The sequence below is a fragment of the Notolabrus celidotus genome, chromosome 5, assembly GCF_009762535.1.
Source record: "Notolabrus celidotus isolate fNotCel1 chromosome 5, fNotCel1.pri, whole genome shotgun sequence".
Taxonomy (NCBI): Eukaryota; Metazoa; Chordata; class Actinopteri; order Labriformes; family Labridae; genus Notolabrus; species Notolabrus celidotus.
In genome coordinates, this window is record NC_048276.1 from 35345682 (window position 1) to 35362808 (window position 17127).

A 17127-nucleotide genomic window follows, 5' to 3' on the forward strand; every position below is an offset into this window, starting at 1 on the left:
CACGACTAACTGTATTGACATTGATCCGTCATGTTTTCATAATTACAAGCCTGAAACAACAGAAGTTAATCAATCAATCAATCTTTATTCATATAGCACCAAATCCCAACAAATGTTCTCCTCAGACTCTTTCCAAACAGAGCAGGTCTAGACCGTACTCTATGTTCTATTATTAACAAAGACCCAACATCAAGACAGGATCAGATCCAGTCCCATCTTACAGACAGGACTCAGTCTGATCTCATCTTAATCCACCATGAGCAGAGCACTTTGCAGCATTTAGTAAGTTACAGTGGCAAGGACAAACTTCCTTTAACAGGCAGAAACCTCCAGCAGGACAATAAGATAATAAACTAAACAACACATTTGGATGTGTGTGTTGTTGCATTATGAAAGCATGGAAGATATATGGTAGGTTTTTTATTGCACTTTCTGTGCAGTCTTACTCAGTGAACCAAGAGAAATATCATCAATATTTTCTCAAGGGGCTTCTGTATGTGAGACTATAGAAGAGCTAAGAGCAGCTGAGTGTTACTTATTCAGTTTAATGTTTCCTGTTAAAGAAATAGGGAATAAAAAATAGAAAATACATACATAAATAAATAAAAACCTCTTGCAGTTGTCAGAGAATAATTCAGCCTTGATATTATGAAAAGGGACATCTTCTGAGAAAGGAAAGAACTTAGAAGGATTCACAACTCTGTTTAAAATAGCTCGTTACTCTTCTTTGCCAAACCATCTTTACTTGAACTTCCTTAAACTTTTCATGCTTCAGAGATATAGTCAATATGAACATTTATCTCCTCTGTTCATGGTTTCTCTTGGATTTCATGGTCTAATAAGAATTAATCACAACTAAAAAAGGTTATATGGTGGCCCACAAGGGCAACCGATCAGCAACAGACCAAACAAACTCCATTCATTTTCTCTGCGCATGCGCCAACCGTGCATGCAGCCTGTTACAGTTGCTCCTGTTTGTTCATTCTTCTTTCTGATTTTTCTTCTCTTTCTTCATCAAACTTTGTCAGGTTTTTCTCTGGCAGTTTGTTGAAGTTGTGACCTCTTTTGGCCTTCTGTTGGTGAGAGTTGTGGACTGTTTTTCCACAATGGTATCACCAACTTTAACTTTTACTCGCATTACTATTGCCCGCTTTGTTTTTGTTTTTACACATGCTCAGCTGGTTGAGCTGAAGCCGGCCGGATCATGGGCTCGGGCCGCTGGATGTTCCTGCAGAGCTCTGGAGATTTAGGACGCATAGAGGCAGAGGAGGCATAGAGCTAGTATAAGAAGACGGAGGTTTATGAAGAGGAGATAGAAGCTGTGTCTCTCCTCTCTCATCATGGGCAACGTGAGACCTCTGGATAATAATATGGAGGAGCTAACAGGACTAGCCAGGAGTCAGACGGAGTTTCAGGAATGTAGCATGGTGTGCTTCACTGAAACGTGGCTGCATCAGGATATTCCCGACCACAACGTCTCCATTGACGGCTTCCAGACTGTCCAGGCAGACCAGGATAGCACCGAGAGCACTGTGGGCCTCTGACCATATTATCTCCACAGGGAGATCTCACATGTCATACTGGTAGCTGTTTACATCCCCCCTCTGCCAACCCGTCTACGGCATCCAACGTTCTCAAGGCAGCCATAGCCAGACTCCAGACAGACCACCAGAGTACCCTCTTCCTGATCTCCTGGGACTTCAACCATGTATTTATTTTCTACATAGCTTATTATTGTATTTGTATAACTTATTGGATATAGAGCAACTGTAACGACTGAAAAAAGTATTTCTGATTCTGATTTTGATCAAGAGAAACAAGCAGCAAAAGGAAAAATAAGCTGTCTTCACAGATACTCCACTCCAAGGCTGTTTCTTTCATGTCGTCTGATAATCAATAAAGTCAGTGTTTGGACTTCTTATAGACTGTATAAAACATGGGTAAAGTCTCAGTGACGTCAATCATTGATTTCTGAAGCAGAGTGATGAAGCCTGATGGTGGCGATCGCCATACTGGACCCATCTTGACCTTCAGTCAATCAAACCAAATGCAAAGAGGCCGATCTTTAGCCTCCTGCAAACAGCTGCAGCTGCCCCCTCCCCATTTCTACATACTGTCTGCATATATGTTCCATGTTGTTGAGTTGTGCCATTTATTCTGACGTGTGCTGCTGACCTCTTGGCCAGGTCGCCCTTGAAAATGAGGTCTTGATCTCAATGGGACTTATCTGGTTAAATAAAGGTTAAATAAAAATAAAAAAAATAAGCAGATTCATATCCATCACTCTAAGACTCACTCATATCCGTGTGCACATATATCGAGTTGATGCAGGATATTTGGAGGAGTGCATCAAGGATTTTGCTCTTCGTCCTCATGGCACACTTGTTAAAAAAACACTTGGATTGTTAAAAACATGTGTGTGGGTGTGTTTGTTCATGGGATCTTACTGGGGTTTGCCTTTGGCCTGACACGTCAGTTCCAGGTTCTCTCCTTCCCTGGTCAGACCCTGAGGAAACTCCACCACGATCTTCACCTCTGGTTTGTCTGAGAGGAGAAACAGAGACAAAGAATCAAAAGCTGAAATGACACAACAGATCTTCACTTTCTATACCCTTTACGCAGAGTGTAGATGTACAACAGATTTAATTCTATGCAGACTATGCATTCTATGTGGCAAACATGCACATGAAGGTATAGAGACACTCCCAGGGTGCAGCAACCATTCGATGAGGTTTTTCTGGAGCAGAACGTGATTTGTAAAATTTGCCACATGCTTCAGTTCCCAAGTTGGCTGTGAAAGTGTGAGAAATTCACTCTCACTTCAGAATATGTTTGAATGTGTTTGGATTCGTTCCTCAATGTGTTAGTGTTGATACGTTTTCTGTGGTGCTGCAGCGTGCAGTAAGGAATCACGGCCCAGAAGACTGACAAGTAGTCCCACTTACCAGGCAGAGCACTTAAGTTGTATGAAATGTTTTATATCATTAGAACATGAAGTTTGAATGATGGATGATGGGCAGTGGTGAATGCTTCTTTATCAAGCCACTAGTTGAGGAGTATGCATCCAGTCATATTCCAACAGGTCTACAGCAGAGATATTTTACCCTCAGAGTTCGGCCTGTCAGTATTGATGATGATGGAAAACGACAACACCACGAGGCAAAGCAAGGCATGTGTATTTATAAAACAGCATTCAGACAGACAGCATTTTCAAATTGCTTTAGAGAGCTAAAAACAAAACAATAAAAACATTAACAGGGTAAAATGATTATGACATTAAGCAAAAATAAGCACATTTAAAAAAAAATTCAAATATATGATCAAGAAGGACATAAAAAAGACGTTAGGTAACATTTTTGAATGGCATGTACATTAAAAACCGAGTGTCAAGTTTGAGTCTGCGCTACTTCCTATGAGCGAAGCATACAGGTGCAGCTAATCAGGCTAATGTCAGCGGGCAACTGCATCACAAAAGTCAACAAAGCAGTATTTCGCATCCTGTGAATCGCCACAGATCTCAGGAGAAATGAAAGAGTGGAAACTTACGGTGCTTGCAAAATGGGTGGAAATCGGGGATGTCAGCAGTGAATCGAGTATCGATGAATTGATTAAGAACGTACTCGAACACATTTTTTGTTTGGATTTTCTATCACATTGAACAAACATCATGTGGTCTCATAATAAATTCAGCTATCAGGGAGGTGTTTGAAGTTTAAAGCATGTTTCATGTGAATCAGCTGACTAAAGGTGTTGCGCACAGTGGAGACGCTAAGCTGGGGGCCGCCGCCGTGTGTCAGGTCTCCACGTGCGCTTTTTAAAGAGGATCAATTCGCAACTGCTGCCAACACCGACACGAACACTATGGTTGACAACTTTAAACAGGACATTTCTCCACCTGTGGATACAAAGCCAACAGACTGTTGGGAATTGCTAAGACCCTATATTTGCAGACCAGCAACATCAGAGCTGTCTGGCCTTTCTGCAGCTGGACTGATTGTGATCCAGTTGCACTCCCGGCTGACACCTGACCACGCACACATTTTTCTCAATAAGAACGAGTAGACAGAAAACTGGACTCTGAGTCTGAAGTACTTTTCTGTTCAGTTCTCTTGTTGCAGCAAAATCACAATAAGTAGTCTGAGCATTATATTTATAAGACTACAGTACATCCGCAGAGAATATATTTGAGCCTGATAGTTGATATTCAGCGTGTTAAACATGTACCCATATTCAGTACCATCATTTATATGCATTTTGTTGCTGTGGAAAATATAATTTAGGGGAAAAACAACATATTTGGCATTATTTTTGACGTAAGAAAACTCTGTTTCTTTATTAACTAATCAATAATTAATCGTTAATATTTCCAAAGATCAATCATACTTGAAATATACATCCCTAGTGGAAACTGAGTCAACATTTTGAAAGACTTGGTCTAAGGGATGGTTTCAGTTTAGCGTGTATTCATTTGCATTGCTAGAATGGACTTTTCTGATCGCCCTGCTCAGATTCAACCCACCCACAGTCTGTTTGTCCAATCACACTGCTGTAGTCTTGGTCTGTTTTGGTCTGTACAGTAGAGTTTTTTGTCATGACTACCTATGGAAACACCTTCACTAACATGGTCTTACCACTTAAGCTAACTGAAGTTTTGATCATTTTTAGCCTGAAATGTTGCACAGTGAATTTTGTTTTTATATAATTGTATAATTTTTGTATGTTTCTGTGAATGTTACCCACAGAGAATGTATGTATGCAAATTAGCATTCTTGCTACTTTCAGCATCTTGTATGTTCATTCTTATGTACACCAACCTGCTCTGTCCCTTTAATAAACAGAGAGATAAATATATTAAATATTGTACAATAAAGATATTTTATAACTTCCTTTTAGTCCCGACTCCATCACACTTTTGCAATTATGCTACAATACAATACTTGTTACATTTATGCTCCTGTCTTAAGCATTAAGAAATGTCATTTTCTAATGAGGTATTTGTTTTCCATCTGTGCTTTTCTCAGGTTTAATCAATTACAGCACACAGAAAGCTGATCTACATGATGATATAAATGGTTCCTGTGATTTAAGGAATAAACACAACCGTGAGTACACAACATCAGCAATAATGATCCTGAAAAACTGTAGGAGTGAAATAGCAGGTCAGATAAAGGTCAACTTGCTGAAAGGTGGAATAACTTTTATTACCATTAAGCTACATGCTTACAAACTTTGCTCCATCTCAGAGAACTTCATATGACATTGGGGAATTTTCCTCTCCATCCGTCTGCTATTACACCTCTGGCATTTTATTGATTGAATTTTAAATCAGCTGAACACCAAAGCACAAGCTAAAGCTTTTGGAAAAGATCAACACCTTACACAGCATCAACACCAGTTGCCTTGAGTACATCCAAAGACATTACCTGATACATCTGCTGCAGAAAAACACACGACACCTGAAGAGCAGAGGGTGCTGGACTAAATATGTGAGCGTGTTATTTTGACAAATCAGTGGGGGGCTTTGACTCTCGCTGCTGAAACCACAGAGTTTATGTTGTTCCCATTCTGTTTACTGTCGCTGGTTTCATCAAAGCACTTTCCCGTCTTTGTATGAGAGATGATACATTATTCTGGACAGATATTTAATGTTTTATTCAATGTGTCATCTGTTTAAGGTGATGTGTTTCCATGTGGTGGAACAAAACGAGTAACACAGACGTCCCACGCTGACTTACAACTTGCTTAGAAATTGCTTGTGGTTAAAAATGTCTGGTGATTCCAAACACTGAGGCGTCCAATAAAAAGTTTAACAAAGTAAACTTTTCATACATCATTTAATGTAGCATTACCATTTTTTAAAGCAAACTCAAGACCGCCCTTTTTAGTCTTGCTTTTAACTGAGTTATATTCTTATATTATTATATGACAGTTTTATTTCATCCTAACTTTATTTATATATTTATTTATTATCTTGTTAAAATTTTAGTCATTTTTTAATTGTATCTTATTTTATTTATTTCTTTATTTTAAGTAAAGCATCTTATTTTCTTTTAATCTTTTAGTGTTTTATTATCTTATAAATGTATCTAATTTTGTTGTCTTTAATTTCCTGTGTTGAGTTTTAACATCTTATTTTTCATTTATTTTATTTGTATTATTATTGTTGCATATATTGTGTTCTTAGGATTGTGGGGTGGGATGGAGTCGGGGCTGGGGTTAGGATTAGGATGGGGGGTCTTTTTTATTTTTATAGATTTTTTAAAATGTATTTATTCTATTTTAAGTTATTTTATGTACAGCACTTTGTATGTTATTGTATGAAAAGCGCTTTATAAATAAAGTCTGATTGATTTATTTATTTATTCTATTTTAGAAAATGTGATGAACATATGAACACTCATAAATAATGTGCAAAGTGTATCATCCCATTACCTAAAAGCAACATTTGTACAAGCAACAGAAATAAACAAGATAAAGGCTCATATCTTTGGCATTACATCAATGGCTTCATTGGGTCATACGGTCCAAAACATGCACTATCACATCCGATCTAGTAAACTACACTGGGTTGGGCTGCAGTTTTGCATATATCTTTGACCAACCGGGAATACCAGCTGTTACTGGGGTACTGGCTGCTGCTTAGGAGCTGGGTAGCTGGGTTGGGTTGACAACATATAGGAAGACCAGTGGCTCAATCCCAGGATCCTCCAATACCCATCAGGAGTAAGTCCAGACTTTTATTTTACCGGGGCACTGATGTCTTCAGAGGGGGCAAGTATATGGGTGTTCTATCTTTTTTGTATGTGTGTGTACTTTTCAAAAGAAGAAGCTGTGATTCTCTTGATTTAGCAGCTTGTAACAGTAGTCTTCTCTCAGCCCACCGTGAATGTGTCTCTCCCGGTGTTACGGTTTTAAAAGTGACCCTGTAAACTGGAGACCTTCAGCTGAACGTGTCAGTGTTTGTGGAGTTTACATAGCTGTTGAAACACAGAGGGAGTTCCTGGGAATGCAAACTAGTTTAGTTTTTATTAAGATTTCAAAATATCCTCATCAGATATTTACTGATCGTCTAAAGACGTTTATGAGGGATGCATCCGGCTGAAAGTCAGCAGTTGACAGGGGCGCTGTTTAAACCAAAACACCGGCCGATCTCTGCCACGGCTTTTTGAGTTCAAAAGGATTTTAAAGCCGTGTTGAAACGTCTTTGCTACTCGCGCTTATCTCCTCTCACGTGTTGATTCAGTGAATCCATCTGTGATGAAATATAGCACCATCTAAAACAGCACCAGCTGAGTCTCTTCATGCTAACAGGCTAACTGTTGTGTTGCTCATAATGATACATGCCTGTCCGTCTGCTTCTATGGTGTCATCTGTGATGAATGGCATTCCTCTTTGTTTTACTGCCCTCTACTGGTCTGGTGGTGTAGTGCATTTACTTTTTATTTTCTCCATACGTCACTGGCCTGATTTTCACAATCTACCCGGGACTTCAGCCCGCGGTCAAAACCCAGACAACAATAGGGGCACAGGAACCTTTTAGTTCAGGGTAAAGTAGTTCTGGGGGCTAAAAGACCCGGGAACTCTTGGTCCAAATGCACTTTATGTGTGCACACACACGTTAATGAATAGCATTAATGTACCTTTTCTACAACAGTCACTATGAGCATCAAATGATCATATGAATAACACGACAGAGAGGTAACTTTCAAATCTCCTCAGTGTAAATCTTTAAGGACTCAAAAAGAAGATATTTGTTGAAGTTTGAACCATGATCTTTTCTTTTTTGTTGCCTGAAAAAAACAGACCTTTGATGTACGCCACGCATTAGGCGAGAACAAAAGATGCTTTTTTGTGGAGTTATAAAAGAGTGTGACAAATTGTTAGCATTTAACAATCTGAGATGGGAGTGTGCAGAAGATACTAAACCCTAATGTTCCAAGTTGCGCCACTGATGTATGACTAAAGATAAGATAAGATGAGCTTCTAGCATAAGTGTAAAAATGTGTGTATTGCATGCATTGTGAAGCCCTATAAGTTGTATGCACATTATATCACATGAATGCTCTTGGCACACAATGTTCTTGCCTGTTTACTCCCAAAGTTTTCCCACATTTCATGCTGGAGATAAATACTTCTAGAGTCTGACACGAGGCAGAATGCTGAGTCACAATGGTGTAATTATAGTTTTCCATTTGTGATGTAAATTATTCTATTTTATGGCCTTAATGCACAGTTTGGTGCCTGCATTTTTAATCAGCCTGCAGACAAAGGGCTCAAGTCTGAGTTATGGTTTCAAAGCCGGTGGTGGAGTTTCACACTGCTGTCCGACCTTCTCGGCAACAAACAACACGTGTCTGGCCATCCATCTGTCTAAATCGCACCCTGTCAGTGGCCGGCTCTCAGTCTCGGTGATGGACAGCAGATGGGCAAAAAGCCAAGTCTTGTGCTCAGTGGGCATGCACGGGTTTCGACAGCAACTCTTTGGTTTTGTTTCCACTCCAGGCGTTACATGGCACCCAGCAACTTCTTCTTTGCTCTCAACGTCATCTGACCTTGTCATCTCGGAGCAATAAACATGAAGGACGCCAGGCATCTGTAGGTTGTTTTGATAGCCTCAAGTAGTTATGGAGGAGCTTTGTTGTCTCTGCTTGATGGAAAAACACACACACAGCAGAGCCAGACCCGGATACTGCCTCTTCAGTGGAAATGAAATATTGTCTAGCGTATGCAAGAGGGCCGTTATCATTATGCTAACTGAATTATTTGCTTCATTGTGTGCCTCACCTCATAAGCACTCCAGTCGGCACTATACATCTCTCAGCAGCCAGCTGACCTTAAGGGAAAAAACAATGTGGCAACCGAGCACAGCAGCTTGCTTTGCTTATGCACACAAACATTACAGGCTTATTTAATTATGCTGTCCCCTGACAATGGCCTTTCTTTGCTCTTTCCTGCTGCACAATGCACTCCATTCCACTCACAAATTGCCCACACAGAGGCCGATTGAAATGTAAATCACTTCGTCTATCTCAGTAATAACTACACTGAACTTGTGTGTCTCTGTACAGTCATCTCAAAAGTACAATTTATTTTAGGGGTTCTTTTGTTTTTCACTCACAAGGAAAGGACTAACATGCAACCAGATTTCTAAAGACATTCATGGAACACGACGTATCTTGATGCTAATTACAGGGGAAATGGAGCAAACTCTCCAGAACATGCCGTGATGATCTCTGGCTCTGTACACTTTAATTATATCAATGTCCTGGATGGTCTGCAGCATGAGTACTGAAGAAAGAGCAAACTACCATGCTTATGATGCTACTTGAGTTACTGTTGATTGGGTTTGGATTAACCCTGAGTGAATATATACTAAGGATGTTAATTTTAAGTATTCTCCAGGATCGATCTTTGGAAATGTTAACAATGAATTACTGATTAATCAATAAAGTCTTTAAAGTGAAGGCTCAGACTACTAATTGTGGTTTTGCTTCAACAAGAGAACTGAACAGAAAAGTACTTCAGACTCACAGTGTCCAGTTTTCTGCCTATTCATTCTTATTAACAATAATTAGCATGTGTCAGGTGTCAGCCGGGAGCACAACAGTGTTATAATCAGCAGCAGCAGAAAAGCCAAGACGGCTCGAGAGGGGTCCAGCTGCAGACCTCAACTCTCAGCCGGCTTAACAGCTCCTCCAACGTGAACCAGAAGCTCCTCTCCATCGTAGGACGGAAGTGACGTAAATCTAATCCTCCTATGCGGTCTCAGCCGTCTGATAGGCTACTCCACCTCCAGCTCCTCCTCCTCTATCGTCAGACAGAAGTCACATGATAAATATGCCTGCCTAACGTAAAACATCGTCTTGAACTCTTAGATATCGTAGCCTAAGACAATTAGCTTTGGACTGTTGGAACCACTTTAATCACCATCATATCAAAAATAACTAACTAAATAACCGTCAAATATTTATCATGAAACACACTTAAATGAACATATTTTACCTTCATGTGTTGCATATAATATGAAGTGAATCATATTGCTGTGAATCTTTAAACCTTGCGTGCATTTTATACCCTGTTTTTTCAATGTAACACTATTGAGGAATCAGGTTAACCATGGTAATCAAAGCGAGAGGGGTCTAGCTGCAGACCTCCACTTAATCCCAACAGTCTGTTGGCTTTGTATCAAAAGGTGGGGAAACGTCCTGTTTAAAGTTGTCAACCTTTGTGTCCATGTCGTTGTTGGCAGCAGTTGGGTATTGATCCACTTTCCACTATCCGCTCTATGCGCAACACCTTTAACAGCTGATTCACATCAAAACATGCTTTAAACTTCAAACACCTGTCTGCTGGTACCTACAGCTCCTCCCTCCACCATGCCCTCTCATCATCCGCAGTGGCACACTACAAGCTTTCTAGAGTCCACTTATAAATACCCTGTAAATACCCATCAAACTACAACATGCACATAAACATCAACACCCATATAACTGCACATACACATTCAGAATCCCCCTTCTAAAACCTCTCTTGTCCTTCTCAAAAGCAAGCATTTTTTCTCTTCTAGTCTTTATCTTCTCTTTCTATTGTGTTTTTTCTCTTTTCTCTTTCTTGACAATCCCCTCCATAACAGTCTACTCTCTTGTCTTGTTTGTTCTGTTTTGTGTTTTGTTTTTTTTGTTTTTTTGTTTTTTTTTGTTTTTTTTTTCTCTGTGTGTGTTTTGTTTTGTGATCGTCACCTATAGTCCAACTCTTCTTTTCTAACCGTTTTTTTGTTTGTTTGTTTGTTTTTTGTTTGTTTGTTTTTTGTTTGTTTTGTTTTTCTTCTAGTCTCTTTGTTTGTTTTGTTTTGTTTTTCTTCTAGTCTCTTTGTTTGTTTTGTTTTGTTTTTCTTCTAGTCTCTTTGTTTGTTTTGTTTTGTTTTTCTTCTAGTCTCTTTGTTTGTTTTGTTTTTTTTGTACTTTGTTCTATACTTGATGGCTTTGTTTGGTTGTTGCTCTCAAGTTCTATGGTTTGTTTTTCTGTTGTGTTCTGTTTGATGTCTAGCACTTTTGTGTCTGTTGCATATATTAAATAAAAAAAATAAATAAAAAAAACTTCAAACACTTCCCTGATAGCTGAATGTAATATGAGGCCACATGATGTTTGTTCCACGTGATAGAAAATTGATAACAAAATTGCGTGTTTCAAGTAAGTTCTTGACAATCAATGAATCAATACTTGATTACTTGTTTACAGCCCGTTATATAGTCTATATTTTGAATTGGAACATTGTAAAAAATAAAGCAGAAATCACTCCTTATTAGTGTCTAGTGATGTTCCAGACAAATAGTGACCCCCTCAGTCAACATGCTCCACACGTAACATTTATCTCTATGGCTGAGAGATCTGGAGATGCTGGAGTGCAGGACTTGCCATGCCTGTTTGTTGCCCATTACAGTATGCACAGAGCATGACAGTGCTGGCCTCTGCATGAAGCACAGTGACACTGAAAGCCGGGTGGTCCATGTGAGCTCCCTGTTATCAGGGGCCAACAAAATGCCATGCTGCCTCTGTAGATGAGCTGATCTCCTCTCCTCGCTCTCCCCCAGAAAGGTCAAATAGCTTCAGAGGAGTTATTCTTTTAAACAGGATGCTCCTACACTGCATGAAATATCTATACGCTTTCATTTTGCATTAATAAAAGGGTTTGAAACTCAACATTACAAAAGCCTGGCATTTGAAAAACTCTCATTTTGTTTCCAATGCTATTTCAGGGAACGTTATTTTACACTTTCTATAGAAACAACCTAAAACCTTTTACAATTGATGTCTTATTTGTTTGCTTTTTGAAGCAACAGAGAGCATTTTTCAGAACATACTTGAATCTCAATTCTATAAATGCAGAGTAATGCATTTTTTTCTTCTTGTTTTCAAAGAATTTAACTTAGTCTGGTCATATTTGGACAATGCTGGCTCAGGCATTAAGGACACGTGCAGAACAAAAACAAGCAAACAAAAAAAGGCTTTGTATATATTTTTTAACTGTCATGTATGGTGAGAATGTGTGTACATGTTGGGATAATGTATAGTGAGCAGATGGTGATTTTTATTTAGGTGATTTTGCTGATTAAAAACTGATTTATGCAGCCCAAAAATAGCCACTAAGTATTAACCATAGACTGTATAAATAATGGACGTAGTATCTGTGATGTCACCCATCTGCTTCTGAAGCGCTGTTTTGAAGCCAATCGTTGGCGGCAGCCATATTGGAAATGTTCAACTCCACATAACTAGTGTCGAGTGAGTGTGAGGTAAAGAGGCGGGGTTTGAGCCTCCTCGCCAACAGCTACAGTGTTACCGCCTGTCAATCAAGTCAGCTGTGCCTCTCATTGGAAGACTTGTAATCTTAATATCTATGAAATTGTCACATTAGATAAAATTCACCCATACAGTGTGTGCTGATCGAGAAATGAGCTATCCAGACTACACTCATCTTTTGAACCAGGCTGTAAACATGTTTATTTCTGCTGTAAAGATCGTCTTTTATGAATTGGTGTGTATGTGGTTTCAGGTATTTCTGGAGCCAGCCTCAAGCTGATCCTCAATGCACTGCAGTTTTTAAGACTTCCGCATTGGACTTATATTTTTAGACTGGAGGTTTTCTTCCTCTCATCTTCTTTCCTCTGATGTTGACTGGTCAGACATTAACCAGGAATCTAACATTTTGAGCTCTCCGACTAAATTGAGAGTCATGAAAACATCCTTCATGTTGTCTACTTCTTAATTCTTTCTCAAACGTTTTTGCCACAGTGTCAACAGCAAGAGGTGAAATGATAAACTTTAGAAATGTGCTGGACTCCTTTCTGCAGATTTATTTGATATGCTGTGTCCCTCTCGTTAGAAATAATGACAGGTGTTAGGGGTGCTCAACCAATCAGAATGCAGTACAGCCGGGTGATTGGTTAGAAAGCTGGGTAATATATGTCTATAACATTTCACACTCATTGTTCATGAAGATCTGAGCTCTGGGGTGATTTTTGCTTTATAAACATATCTACATTCGTCCCTCAGCACACTCACAAACACCACCTTTAAAGGTGACATATCACGCTTATTTCATCAATATATATTGGTCTAAGAGGTCCCCAAAACATTTCTTTAAAGTTTATGCTCAAAAAAACACTTTGAAATCAGATTTTGGCATGCCTGAAAAACCCTCTTCTTCAGTCCTCCTCAGAACAGTCTGTTTTCTCTCTGACCACGCCCCCTCAGGAAGTGGATGTGGCCTCGGCTCTCCAGCACGTTGATCTGATGTTTACATGTTGGCTGAATATACACGGCTGCTCAGAGATCACGTTACCTCAACCCTCTGAATCTGATCCTGATGGAGAGGCGCCTGAAGGATTGGTCACAGATTTAGTGTTTCTTGTTGTTTTATTTATCAGTATGTCGACGTGTGTCTTGGTACACAGCTACGAACATGTAGCTATGTGGCTATGCTAATTAGCGCTAGCACTTATTCATGATAAATAAAAATCATCCACTAGATCTTCAAATCTGCAGACGTGGGGAGTAAAACCGACCTCTACCAGAAAGGCAGCAGGACCTTTTATGAAGGATTGGTCACAGATTTAGTGTTTCTTGTTGTTTTATTTGTCAGTATGTCGACGTGTGTCTTGGTACACAGCTACAGCTACAGCTACGACATGTAGCTATGTAGCTATGCTAACTAGCGCTAGCACTTATCCATGATAAATAAATAAAAATCATCCACTAGATCTTCAAATCTGCAGACTCGGGGAGTAAAACCGACCTTTGTGTTTATTAAGACAGCCTACAACTTGCATGCCTCCCTCCTAAGCTCCTTGTTAGCACACATTTGTGCAGGGAATGAAAAACGGAGGAGGGATTCAGTATTATTTTACACAGTCTATGGGCTGAACATGCTCCGAGCTCTGACTCCGTGACAGACCGGATATTGTTGTTACGTAACAAAAACACAGAAGTCTGAAACGGCTCGTTTCACACACATTTACAGAAAGGTGTAGAAATCAGAACAGGGGCAGAATGGATTTTTTTCATTCTCGGGGGGTTTGTAGACATGCCAGGGAAACATACTTCTGGTAGAGAACCATTAAAAAGTCAATTTTGCATGATATGTCACCTTTAATGTGCTGATGGATGTTTCGTCTGCTGTTAGTGTGTAACATTTGACTTTTATTTTGTCTCTGTTTATATTCCCTTCATAAGCAGCATTAGCTTGTACCCTGTTTCACTTTGAGTCCTGTAAACAAATTACAGAATACCTTTGACATTTGATTACCATGATTGCAATATTATTGCTGATGATGGTTCACAGGTGCATTCATAATGACTAAAGACAGTCTGGCTGCTATAAGTTGTCCTAGCTGAGTGAACATTGTGTACTAACCCTACCTCTGAACAACACAACTGATGGTCTCAAACACATTAAGAAGGCAAGTCATTCTACAAATGAACTCTTGACAAGGCTCATGTTAATTAGAAACCATTCCAGGAGACCACTTCATGAAGCAGACTGAGAGAATACCAAGAGTGTGCAAAGCTGTCATGAAGGAAAAAGGGGGCTACTTTACAGAATCTAAAATATAAAACATATTCTGTTTAACACTTTTTTGTTCATTCAATAATTCCATATATGTTCTTTCATAGTTTTGATACATTGGGTATTAATCTACAGTGTTTACAATAATTAAAATAAATACAAACCCTTGAATGAGAAGGGTTTTCCAAACATTTGTCTGGTAGTGTGTATAAACACTTATTTTGGGTGCATGTGCTTGGAGTCTACTCTGGGAAAGCACAGAAGCACACACTTTCACAAAGATCAAAACTCCTGCCTTTGTTTGCACTTAAAGGATTTTAGTCTTGACCCTGCACAGAGTTCAGTCCACCAGGTCAGCACTAATATATCCTCCGCTGTTATTCTAAAAAACTTCACTGCAGAGAAAGCAGACCAGTGCAAAGACAGACAGTATCAGAGCATGTCTGCACTGAACTTCCACATTTAATGGTTGCTTGTGAGGACATATTGAGCGTTTAACCTTTGAAAATCAAACTGCATTACACTGCTTTAACATTTTTTATGACCCCGAGTTAAAGTCAGGCAACATTGTGAGTATGAGGGAAATAAAAACAAAGAGATATCTTGTAAAACAAAGTCCACTGAAACAACAGCCCACTCAGTTTTCGATACTTAACTGTGATAAAAAAAGAAAAACATGATAGTCTTCTCCCATAGAACTGCAAAGGTAACCTTATACCTTGCTTTAAATATGTTATAATGAGAATGGGCATTTTTATTTATTTACACTTTGCATCCCTCCTGCTGTGAGATAATTTCCCCGATGACAATGCCATGCACCGATGTTTCAAAGGGGAGAAAATGTTGAAAATTTATGTCATTTAATTAGTGGAGATGGAAAAGCGCACTCTACTTGCAGTCCAATTTCCCCCTTTTATTCATTATAACCTGTGCTTGGAAACAATTCTCCCTCAATGACACTGCCATACATGTCGCACAGCAAAGTTTTAGTTGGCAAAAAGTAGCAAATTTATACCATTTAATTAGCAGGGATGGAACTGGCTTCTCTACTGCAGTCCAATTTTCTGAGTTCAACTGATGAGACACTTGAAAAAAAAGTACAGAAAAATGTGCAGCCTGCTGATTCTTAATTTATCACTGAGCAGAAGTACTTACACTGCACCTCCAGGTATCTCTGTGCTTGGAAGTCCTTGACTGCAGGGTGGTCTACGATGCAAACCACAGGTACTCCATCATCCTCTTTACTGACGGTGAATGTCAGCCGGCTGGTTACTGTGTACATCTTGTCGTAGGTCAGCTCAACTCTGGGCTTGCCTATGGGAAACATCAAACACAGACAGGCTTAAAAAGTGCTTCACAGGTGCATTTTGGATTTCAGTTAAAATATGAATCAGCCTTGCAGAGAACATCAGTACTCTCTGAGCCCTGGCAGGACCGAGTTTGTACTTTCTTAGGTCAAGAGCAAAATTCCTAAGCAAGCGTTTGTATGATCTGAAAGCTGATTAGCCTTGAATGAAAAACCACTGGATTTCATAAAAGCAATAAAATGTGAAAACTTTCTGCTCATGTTCATATTGGTGCCTCGTGAGTCTGATATTTACCTCCTTGTGACGCTTTCGGGCATTAAAAATGACACTATAGAAACTGTCAGTCATGCTGCTGTTGATCTAACTTGCTCTTGTAGGTCATAAAGAGGCATCAATGTTTATTTCTATGTTTCACTGTCATTTAGAAACTCCTCACTTTAGCTCAAAGGAAAATATTCTCCATGAATCTCTCCACAGTTCAAACACCAATCAGCCATAACACTTTAACCACCTGCCTAATGATTTGTACTCATCTTCCATCTCTCATCAGATCAGGACCTAAACAGACCTGACCTGATAAGGCATGGACTGTACAAGACCTGTGAAGGTGTTCTGTGGTGTCTGGCATCGAGACGTTAGCTGCAGGTTCTTCGGGTCCTGCAGCCTTCCTTGATCAGACCTGGTTGTCCAGCACATCTCACAGGTGCTGAGAGAGCGTGACATTTGAAGACCAGGTCAACACAATTGTGTTCCTCCAGGCCACCATCTTCCATTGCTCTGTGGTCCAGTACCCTGTTGCACCAGCTCTGCATGAGTTGAGACCTAAGTAAGGGTGTACAGTCCTCACTAAACCATATATTGAAACCAGTTAGTTTGTAACTTAAGTTGGGTCATTGTTTGGTTTCACTACAGAGACTTGAGGTTCATCCAAGCGGCAACCTCCGGTCTCAAAATATGAAGCCCATGCGGAAGTGCTATAAACTGCAATTCCTGAAGCGTCCACTTGAGGCTGGCTGCAGAAACACCAGATCCACAAAAGAGATGATCTTTACAGCAGAAATAAACATGGTTACAGCCTGGTTCAAAAAACAGCTTCGGTTTACGTAGCTAATTTCTCTATCGGCACACACTGTACAGGGGGGACAGTTCTGAAGATATTAAGATTCCGAGTTTTGCCCAAATAAGGACATGAATGCCTTGATTGACCGGCAGGAACACTGTGACTGTGAGCGTGGAGGCTCAAACCCCGCCTCC

General features: G+C 39.7%; 1 protein-coding gene across 1 annotated transcript in view; it reads right to left on the reverse strand.

Annotated features, from left to right (window-relative positions):
* The window catches only part of cadm1a (cell adhesion molecule 1a), a 727233-nt gene that overhangs the window by 87993 nt on the left and 622113 nt on the right, over positions 1–17127 (reverse strand). Inside the window, exons 6-7 of the mRNA XM_034684397.1 lie at positions 15722–15880; positions 2448–2544 (exon numbers count right to left, since the gene is read on the reverse strand). Coding sequence (XP_034540288.1) covers positions 2448–2544; positions 15722–15880 — 256 coding nt within the window. The remainder of the gene's footprint in view (positions 1–2447; positions 2545–15721; positions 15881–17127) is intronic.